Genomic DNA, 11,570 nt, shown 5'->3' on the forward strand with positions numbered 1-11,570 from the left:
TACAGTATACACAACAGCCACCTTGGGCTTTGAAATGAGTATAGAGAAGGTAGGAGGATACTGAAAAGGGTTTCCTGTCAGTTGCCTCACACAGCTGAGTCTCAGTTAGGAAAAGAAGATGAGGTGTACAGGAGGAGAGGTGGTGCTCAACAGAGAGAAAGTTAGAGAAAAGGCCGCGAATGTTGCAGATGTGAAGAAGAAGAGAGTCAGGCAGTGGTTCTAGGCAGCTTGAGTCGTCACCGGGAGAGGGGTGGATGATGGGGGCATTTATGGTCACCCCCCTGGGGACTCCGAGGTTGTGTAATGAGATACCATGATTTGTTTTGAATTTTGGAAATGGAAGTGAAGTGTGTACTGTGCAGGTAGTTTGGTGTTGATAGTTAGAGAAACTTCTGTTGGAGAGCATGCTGGCCTACCCTCTGTGTTACTGAGGCACCGAAAAATTTCAGCAAAGGGTGAGGGTCAGGAACTAGTCACGAGGGTTGATGAAACGATAGCTCCAGCTCTCCCTGTCATCAGCTTTCCATCCATGTTGGGAGTACTGCCCGGTTCGACAGGCGCTACAGTCTACTCCACTCATACTACAGTCTACTGTGTCTTACTTGCTGTTTGTCTTACTGTGACAATCTGTGTGTGTGTGTGTGTGTGTGTGTGTGTGTGTGTGTGTGTGTGTGGCGAGGGGGAGTTGGAGTTAGTTGCTTAGTTGGGTGAGTTTAATGACGTTGAGTTGGTGCCGTAGTGGTTAGGTGAATCGCCAAGGTTGGGGAACAGAATTATCGGTAAGGGTGACGGAGGTTGATTGGGCTGGGTGTTTGGAATGACTTTGCGAGGATTATAGGAGTTGATGAGTTAATGAGTGACTGCGTGGGGAGGGCTGAGTGGGTAAGCGGCTGGATAGGTGTGTGGTTGGGGACGGGTTGGTAAGTTAGGTTTGAATGGGATGAGTTTGCTGGATGAGTAGGGTTGGAATGGGTGAATGGAATCGAGGGGGGTTACTGGAATTGGGTAAGAAGGGTGGTTGCGCATGTGGGTGGAAAGGTGTGTCGGTGAGGGAGTGGATGGACAGGAAGGGTGGGTTCCGAGGGTTGGATGGGTGAGTGAGTTGTCAGAGCGAGGTGAATGGATACATTGGGAGGGTTGTGTGGGCGGATGTGATGGATGGCATTGCTGGGTGAGCAGAGTGGATGGAATTCGTGGGTGGGGAGGGTGGATGATGGGAGTTGGTGGGCAAGATGGGCCGTCAGAATGTGTGTGCAGAGTGTGTCGCCAGGGTGAGTGGGCACGGTGGGTCGCCAGGGTGGCTCAGAAGATAACGTGGCCGAGGTGTTTGGGGGGAGTAATTGGGTTGGTGGGTTGGGTGGCTGGATGGGTTCAGGGTGAGTAGGTGAATGGGTAAATATGTTGAGTGACATTGTTCCGTGAGCTCGTGGGTAGGCACTGTAGGTGGCCTAAATCAGTGGGCTGGATGGGTCGCCCAGGTGGCTGGGCAAGGTCAGTGGCCGGGGTGGGATCGATGCCATGTGTTGGATGGGCTGAGTGGGTTGGTTGATGAGTGGATTGATAAATATGTGTTTTATAGGTGACAAGGAAGGAGAGGGATATGAATGGCTAGTAATCATTTAACTTGTAGTTGGTACTTCAACTTTTGTGTATCGTTTACAAGACGTTGGATAAATATTTAGAAACTAAATCTATACATTAGGGTCATTCTAGTGATATATGCTAAAACTTCGATAAAATTACTTCTCATAGAACTGAAGGTAATAATACACTTAATAGTAGGATAAATGAATGTAACATTACATGAGGTAAGGAGTGGGAGTGAGCGAAGCTTCAGGTCTCCCATCCATCCGCCTACCAAACCAGCGGTTTAGTGGGGGTAAGGTGGGAGAGTTGGGGGGTGGACTAGGGCGATTATTTTGCCCTCTAGTGGCAGACTACCCTGTCCCGTTATTAGTGTTCATAACTGTACATTGGTGTTGAAGGAGATGCCTTCATGGGGTAGCATTGATTTAAATAGGCACTGCCTGGTTATAGAAACGTCCGTTAGCTATTTCCTTATCTTCAGAAAGGATGGTCACTGCAGGGATTGGGCAATTTAAGCTTGGGACCACAACAACAATCATGAGCAGTTTCGGTTTTTACTCCCTTCCACAGATGCTCCGAACTACGGAAGAGAGATTAGACAAGTTTCATTCCAGAAGAAAATTAGCAGAACTAGTTACATTTTCATTTGAAAGAGAACTTTTGGGACTGGATGCCGAAGTTGCCCTTCTCCAGTATAGCACCCTTTTTTCGGAGCATAGGGAGGGGACTGGGAGATGGTTGTATAACCTGGCAACTCCACCACTTGGTCAACTTAGTGCCACCAAGCGAAGCCGTCTCTCTCCAGCATCACAGCTTGAGCATCACTGACAAGAATTAGTAGGTGCTGAGAGGGAGCCCTTTACGTGATGGCAATGATGCAGCCGGGTGGCTCTGCAACCCGGTTATACAGACATTCTTAAACTCCCTCCCTATCCCTGAAAGGAAGGATAGGGGAATTTTCAACCTGCAGTTCACCGGGTTCATGTTCAGATGACCCTCAAGGCACAACAAAAACGATAACAAGAATAACTAGAACTCATTAGATTTTGTGCGATTCGAGACGGTGTAAAAGAATTATTCATGGTTTGTTTTTATCTGACGGAACTGGGCTACTCACATAACCTCGGGAAATCTCATAACTGTTATAAATGGGTGGTGGGGGTACCTATAGTCGCGGCGCCCGACTCTAAGGTTGTTATTATCGTACCCTGGCAACCTACCTCTCAACAGGGCGTCTGATTTCGTATCATAATTATTATACACGAATCATATTATGATACACGAATATATCATACATGAATATTTTTATTCATGAACATATTACAAACGAATCCCATGTGTCTCATATTATACATGAAATCGAGAGCACTGTTGAGCGGTAGGTTGCCAGGGCACGATAATGACAACCTCAGAGTTGCGCGCCGCTACTATAGTTATGACAAAGTTTTTCCCACTCCCTTCCTATCCTCGAAGAGGTTGGTGGACTAATGTAGAAGGGCAGCTTCAGGGTGTAGTCATCCGGGTTCATGGTTCATATGAACCTGGGGCTGTAACAACCACGACTACTATATCCAGGTGATTTTTTTTCTTCCTTTAAAAGGAAGGGGGGGGGGAAGGTGATAATTATATTCTTCATTTATTCCTCAATCACTTTAGATTCTTAAAAGTTTGAGTACTAGTAGTACGAGTAGTTGTAGCCTCATGTTCATCTCGACGTGAACCCTGTGGACCGCATGCTGAAGCTTCGCGTTTCATGCTGCCCTTTGTCATCCTCTCGAGGGATGAGGAGGGGGCTGAGGGACGTTGTATAACAGATCAGCTCCACCGAGCATTTACAACGGTGCCAGCAAGTGAAGTCGCAGGAAGTAGGTGGAACAAGACAACAACCAGCAGGACAAAGTGGCAAGAATTGTGAGAGGCCTTTATCTCGCAGTGGACTGACTCAGGCTGCTGTATCTGCAATTGATAATGATGATGATGATGATTTTTACCTCGACCGGACGATGTTCGGTGAGATATTGTTTTTGGTCGTTTATTTGTTTGTTTGTTTGTTTGTTAACAGCATTACGGAAAACGTCTTAATGAAATTACATGAAACTTTCAGGAAATTTGGGCACTGGACTCAAAAGAAAGTTATTAAAATCTGGAGGTAATCGAGTGATTCTGAAAGGTTAAAAACAAGGTCACGGATTTTCAGAGAGCTATAACTTGAACTGGTTGAAAATAAAGATATTTACTACTATCAACACACAGGAAATTGTCATAAGGGCTTTGGGCTTTCATTTAGAACCAAGACGTTTGACCTTGAGTTACTTTGAAAGGTCTAACTCGAGGTCACCGATATTCAGGGAGCTACAACCCGAAACTGGTTGAATGTAGAGATATATTTATTCTTATTAACAAATAAGAAATGCCATATGGAATTTTAATTGGTACCATGACCTTTGTTCATAAGTGACCCTGAAAGGTCAAACTCAAGGTCACGGATAATCAAGGGGCTATAATTCGAAATTAGTTGAAGATAGAGATATTTACTACTCGTATCATCAAGATATAGGAGGTCTCATATGGGCTTTCATTTGGCACCATGACCTTTTATCTTGAATGACCTTATACGGTCAAATGCAAGACCATGGATTTTCAAAAGGCGTAACTTGAAAACATTTGCTCCATTATCTTAGCCTTTAAATTGCGTACTGACACTAAACTGAAGTACCGATTCAGTATTTAACAGCAATAAAACAACTGCTGTTGGGCAAGGTTTGTTGTGCCTGGCACCACTTGTTTTGGTATGTGTCCAACTCTAGATACAGGCTTCACTGCCTGTTCTTAAGCCTCAGTAGTCCTCCTACATATTGTACACCTTCACACGTCACAATTTCGGCGTTAACACCCACTGTCCGTATTCAGTGCATGCTAAGGCTGTCTCATATAGGACTGGTGTATTGGTATTGGCAGGGGTATTATGACATATCAGCTGGTCTTCTACGAGATCAGTAAAGTTTGTTATATTGAAATTCAACTCCTTAAACTGTTCCCTGCCCCATCCAGGTTTTAAAAATGGATTCATTACCATTGCAGGCCACATATCTACCGAATCGATATAATTTCCTTATCACTCACTCACGATACCAGTGTTGTTTTACTATTTAATTGTCTTCTGTTAATTTCTGCATCTATAGCATGTCGAGAGAAATCTTTAACCAGGGTTAGACAATTGTAAGCGAGTGGATGATTGTTGCTTGTATATCATGAGTCACACGTGATAGCATCTCATAAATCGCAGAGGCCAACTACCCATTTCCCAGATCTGCTGAAGAGACTGTTCTGTGTGCAAACAGTGTAGTCATGACACTGAGCAATACACACAAAGGAAACTCTCTACCTGTACCCTGAAAGACTGTATGAAAGTTAGGCTGTAGCATCTAAGGTGCCAATAAAGCATCCAGTAGCAATACGGAGTCTTTAAGAACAATCTGAAATCCTGATTGTAATTCTATGGGCCCACACCTCACACCGGCCACTGCACCGCCTCTCCCTGATGATGATAATGATGATATTGATGATTTTTCAGGTGGACGAGTATATCGTCAGAACTCATAAGTTTGTAGCATTTCACTAGACACTCAACCAGTCAAAACATTATCGTTAACACCCGCAGTACGGTGATGTCTTTGACATTGCGTCATGCTCTTACTGTCACCAGATTATTTATTACCCTCCTGATAGATTTTTCGACGTGGAGAGGTGACCTAGAGCCGTAGCTGAACCATTCACTAATAGAAATCTTTCCTACCTGAAAAAAAATCGATTAACTGCAGAAGTTGCAGTATTAGTATTAACAGTCGTAATAGTAATAGTAATAGTATAGTAGTAGTAGTAGTAGTAGCAGTTGTAGTACTGGTAGTGGTGGTGGTGGTAGTAGTAGCAGTAGTAGTAGTAGTAGTGGTGATGGTGGTGGTAAGAGTAGTAGTAGTAGAAGTAGCAGTAGCAATAGTGATGATAGTAGTAGTAGTTGTGTTGGTGTTGGTGGTAATAACAGTAGTAGTAATAGCAGTATTAGTAAAAGTAGTAGTAGTAGTAGTAGTAATAATAGTAATAGTGATATTAGTAGTAGTAGTAGCAGTAGTGATGATAGTAATAGTAGTAGTGATGATAATGATAGTAGTAGTAGTAATGGTAGCAGTTGTAGTGGTAGTAGTTGTAGTGGAAATAGTGATAGTAGTAGTAGTAGTAGTAGTAGTAGTAGTAGTAGTGATGACAGTAGTAGTAGAAGAAGTTGTAGTAGTAGTAATGGTGGTAGTGGTAGTAGTAGTAATGGTGGTAGTGGTGGTAGTAGTAGTAGTAGTAGTAGTAATAGTAGTAGTAGTAGTAGTTATAGTTGTAGTAGCAGCTGTGTATTGTTTCCTTGCTAACTTTGCCTAAATTTGTCATCTATCTTGAAACTGTAACAATAAATCAGCACAAGAATAATGGTGTTTGTCGCGAAAATTTGCTAAGAAAAGGAAGTAATAATGTAACAGTGTCCTTTACTACTGACCGAAGTGAAATTATTTACAAAATTACTAACCCTTAGGTAAGGTTAAGGTAAAAAAGGTGCAGCAGCAGAACTAGTAGTAGTAGTAGTAGCAGTAGTAGTAGCAGCAGTAGTAGTAGTAGTAGTAGTAGTAGTAGTAGTTGCAATCCCTGCCTCATTTCTGGAGGCCGAAATTCCCATTCTGTAGTCCATCTTCCTCCTTTCAGGGGATGGGCAGGGAACTGAGGAACGTTTGTATATCGGCACCTCCACCGGCCAGTTATATCGGTGCAGTCACAAGAAGGCATCCCTGTGGAGGACCTGTAGTCGTCTGGTGGGAGCGCAAATGAAACAAAAAGCAGTGCCAAGGCATAGCAAACCCGTCCTCGCAGTCATTTTAGTGCTAACGTATAAACACAACAGGATATCTAGTCAGAGATGTCAAATATCAAATCTGGAGTAAGTCGGGTGAAAACTGACAATTTTACGTCGATTTGAAATTTTAGGCCAAACCCACCGACATTGGCCCCCTTTCTGCTAACTGAAGGGTGAACCTCCTGATGTAAAGAGGCATGTTATAGTATGCAGATTTGAAAGTTGCACATTTGGGTTTTGATTTCATGTCGATATGACGAATTTGAAAGGAGTTATGACGAAAAAACTATTTTTACCCATCCCCATTTTTAAACATTCTTGAGGCCTACAGCCTGGGCCCTGGCCCAGTTTGGCTCAAAATTAAAGCAGATGATCAGAAGGCCATAGCCCACCATCTCTGTAATTTTAGTCAAAATCGCGCCAGTAGTTTTCGCATAAAGTTGTTAACAGGCAGGCAGGCAGACAGACAGACAGACAGACAGATAAACAAACAAACAAATAGAGAAACCATGTATAAACAATACCCATCCCCGAGCCTCTTCGGATCGGGGACGGGTAATTAAAAAACTAGCTTGTCATGAAGGGGTTAACCCTAGACCACTAACCTTCAATGCCTGTTACAGTGCAACTAAACATGGGTATATTATACCCGAGTTTGGAAAATTAAAAAAAAATAGTAAATATGCAAATTTATTAAAGCTATCACTTACACACTAAATTTAAGGCATCTTAATATTACATAAATTGTTAGTAAAAATTACTGTAAATAAGATATTTTTGGGAAATTTAGAAATAACATTCAACACTGTAAAATTGTCACCAAATTTTTGGAAGAAAGTCACAAAAAAAAAAAAAAAAAACACTCCACCAAATTACCCCAAACTTCCCCAAACCCCTCCAAGCACTTCTGGCTCTGTTCCAGGGGGGTTATTAGCACCAAACCCATGTATAATATACCCAGATATGAGACTGGTCAGTTTTCACTAAACTCAGGTACACTATACCCGAACCCATCACTATGGACAATTCCCAGCCAAGCACCAGCACAACGTGACCTACCTCCTTGAGCACTCGGGGAACCCAGTGGTTACTGAGGGTCCCAGCACACTGGCTTGGCGGTATCACTGTGTAACTCGAATGACGTCATACGAATCGGGTATATTATACCCAAGTTTAGTACTCTAGGGTTAATAGCCTGTGCTATGATACTGATGCGGACTTTTTCGATATTAGGAAGATATTTAACCACGTCTTTCCGATGAACAAATTCTCATTTCGTTCTTTTTATCTTCAAACGATCTTATTCAGCTTTTCAGAGACTCCCTGAAATGGAACAATTACACACAACCTTCATCAGCTCTGTCTGTATGGAAGACTTTTCTTAACTTGAAGAAATTCGTCTACAGATAGCAAGAGTACACTACTGTATGACGCCACCGAATTAAGTTGATGTCAAGGTGGGGTAGACACCATGGGACACTTAAACGCGTACTTACTAAGTAATTTAGGCCTTTGAGCCTATGGCGAATCATATATTTACTGCACATAGATGAAAAGCAATTTTATCACCCAGGTTATTACTGTTACTTTTACTAAGTGTTACCTTAGGTACTCGTTTTACCTACCAACCTACGCAGGGTGGATGGACACCACAATATAGTGGCGCCACTACTTCATTATCACTCCGTAAATCACTCCATCACTATCTCTCTCACTCTCACTATCACCTACTTATTCCACATTCACTATCACTCTCACTCAATCACTCGATCACAGTCGCAAGCACGCTGTATCACTCACTCCACCAAAACTGCCACTGTCACTATCACTCTATCTCTGTCACAATTACTCCCTGAATCACTCACTCACTGCACCTCCACTATCACTCTGTCACTCACTTTTTGCATCTTTACTATCGCTCTATTACAGTCAAAAACAGTCAGTGAATAATTCACGTACTGTACCTTCACTATCACTCTATCACAATAAAAAACACCCACTGAACAAATCACGTATAGCACGTTCATTATCGCTCTATATCTACCACAGTCACTTACCGAATAGCTCACTTATTACATCTTCACTCTCACTCTATCACAACTAAAAACCTTCACTGAATAACTCACTTATTTCCCCTTCACTATCACTATCATAGTAAAAAACACTCATTGAATAACTCATTCATCGCACCTTCATTATCGTTCTAGCACTATCAGAAACACTCAGTGAATCACTCACCTATTGCACCTTCATAATCACTGTCACTATTACTTCATAATGATCACAAACTGTCACTGAATCACTTACCCCTGACACCATCACTAATATTATCACTCTATCACTATCACATTGTTTGACTGAATCACTCATCTATTGCACCTTCATTATCACAATCACTATTACACCATAATTATCACAAACACTCAGTGAACCACTCACCTATTGGACCTTCATAATCACTATCACTAATACTTCATAATTATCACAAACAGTCACTGAATCACTCACCTATTGCACCTTCATAATCACTATCACTAATACTTCATAATTATCACAAACAGTCACTGAACCACTCACCTATTGCACCTTCATAATCACTATCACTATTACTTCATAATTATCACAAACAGTCACTGAATCATCCACCTATGGCACCATCACTATAATTATCACTCTGCCACCAGCACATACCTTGACTTGCTGACTCATTTATTGCATCTTCACCATCACTATCACTATTACATAGCAACTATCATAAACTCTCTGAATCACTCACATATTTTATCTTCACTATCACTGTAGTACTTACACATTAATTTGGCCTAGATTTTTTTCCTTTTGCAGTTATAGTTTGCATTCGTTCCAAAGTATTCCCTCTTGACTAACATCGTTTTCCAGTGGTATTATACTGTTGTAAGTCAGGATTGAAAGGACATATGACAATTTTAGGCCAAGTCAGAGTAAAATTAGTATTTCGCGCATTCACTTCATTGCCACCACAAGCACTCACTAAATCACACTCTCATCACTCAGTCACTTCACTACTACCACAAGCTCTCACTCAGTGTGGTCACTTGAAAATAGCATGAAAATAGCAGTACTTTGAGTACATAGATGACAGGAGCCCCAGCCTACCACGAGTATAATAACTATTTATTGAAATTATGCATAATGTGAAGATACAACAGTTCCGGGAGTGAAAATATACCCTTGTTACCTTAACTTGGCCCAGATTTTCGTTTCATTGTAGCTTACTTCGCGTGGCTCACTAGCAGAACAAGACTATACCATGGTTATTATTCTTTTAATAGCACTACGTCGTGATTAGCATTATACTCTAGTGGGAAGCTATTGTTACACTCAGCGTGCAAGATGGAGAAATGTTAAGTTTAGGCCAAGTTAGAGTAGGTTGCGTAACACCACTTCCTTAGCGATCTATGTGCACTTTGCCCCCTGAATATACTCTTGAATTCACTGATGCAAACCCTGTCAATACGAAATGATATAAATAAAATACTGTAAACAACGTTCAGGGTTAATTAGCAAAATAAACCGTTATGGAAAGCTACAAATTTCCAAAGGCATTTAGACCCGTATTCTCGTGGATAAGGAAACTCCATAGCACCTCTTCCACAGCCATTTATTTTTTAATATGGGTGGTTAACATCCCTTTGTACCTTAATATGCAGATTATGGAGAGACAGGAGGAATTTATGTAGAACAGTATGGACAATAAGGTGTAACAAAATTCATCGCTTAGGAAATGGTGTTAGGGAGCTTCGGTAACCAACAAGAATTCGGATCTTAGAGTACGGCCCCTAATCTTCTTTAGGTATCACGACGGACAGAAACTAATGTATTTTTACGTATTTAAGTGTGTGGATAAAACTGCCTCTTTTTTTCTTTTTCAGATATGTATATTGGTGATTATGTGGTGCATCGCTTTATCTCCTCTGCTTTTTATGTAACATTTTCGTACGAGTTTTATCTTCAGAAACAAGCATGGTGTTTTTCATCGTTTTCCTGCCGTTTATATTGTCGGATGATGAAGTGGGTGGGAAGAGCCTTCTTATTTTCTTTTCCAACATAAGTTTGTAATACAGGGTGTCCCGGGAAGAGAGGACATAACTCTGGGACTGTATAGATGCGGGAATGTAAAGCAGAAGGCCTGAGTCCAAATATCAGCTGTTATGAAGCTACAGTTACTGATGTCCTTATGGACGGAAACCGCCTTCTTCATGATTCGTCTTTTAGGTAATCGGATACTATAGCTCCATAATGGTGGAAATTTCGACCAATGTTTATACAGAATTATTTTATTATTAATTCCCTATTCTATCACATTCCTCTCGGGCACTCAGTATTTAGGTGAATCATTACTTTTTTTCAGATATCCTCAATATGGGCTAATTTCTCTCGTGCTATCTGCATTTCCCATGTATTGTACTTGTATGTACTCTTAACAGCGAAATAATCCCTTCAGTCCGATGATGTAATTGCATTTTAATCTTGCTCTTTACAGGCTAGTTTGATTGATCTTAGGTGACTTTTTCTTAATGTAAACAGCATTCACTATTCTCATCTATACCAGACATATTCACTAAACTGAAAGTAACTCGTCTTTTGGTACCAACAACTAAAAAACAAAATATGCATCACAGGAGTAGTGGGCGTAGTTCAATTGCTTCTGTAGATTTCGTAACAATGTTTCTTAACCGACTTATTCTTCAAAGTATTATCCTATCCCAGTTACTGTTGCGATGAATGTTGACATTAAATATAAACACATACTGTACAAGAGGATATAGAGGTGTGATGAAATACAGTACATCACTACAGAAGAGGTGCTGCGAAATCTCGTAAGCCACTCAGAATACTATCTTAAAAGGGGTAAGTTCCAGGTTACCTACAGTAAAATATAACATCATCTGTACCTAATTCCCGACACATCATATGACGCCCTGGACACGGTTACCTAAGCAACTGTCGTTATTCCCAGGTGTAAGTTTCGGGAAAATTTTCGCTTAGATCTACTGTAACTTAACTGAAAGCTTTGCTGCTGCCGGTGAACTTGCATTACGATTAAGATTCA

General features: G+C 41.3%; 1 protein-coding gene across 1 annotated transcript in view; it reads left to right on the forward strand.

Annotated features, from left to right (window-relative positions):
• Positions 1-1,232: 1,232 nt before the first annotated feature.
• The window catches only part of LOC145409339 (uncharacterized), a 31,575-nt gene continuing 21,237 nt past the window's right edge, over positions 1,233-11,570 (forward strand). The window contains exons 1-2 of the mRNA XM_080279810.1: positions 1,233-1,271; positions 7,472-7,596. Coding sequence (XP_080135936.1) covers positions 1,233-1,271; positions 7,472-7,596 — 164 coding nt within the window. The remainder of the gene's footprint in view (positions 1,272-7,471; positions 7,597-11,570) is intronic.

Source organism: Coenobita brevimanus, chromosome 80, assembly GCF_032717465.1.
Source record: "Coenobita brevimanus isolate Jiangsu-jjx chromosome 80, ASM3271746v2, whole genome shotgun sequence".
Lineage (NCBI taxonomy): Eukaryota > Metazoa > Arthropoda > Malacostraca > Decapoda > Coenobitidae > Coenobita > Coenobita brevimanus.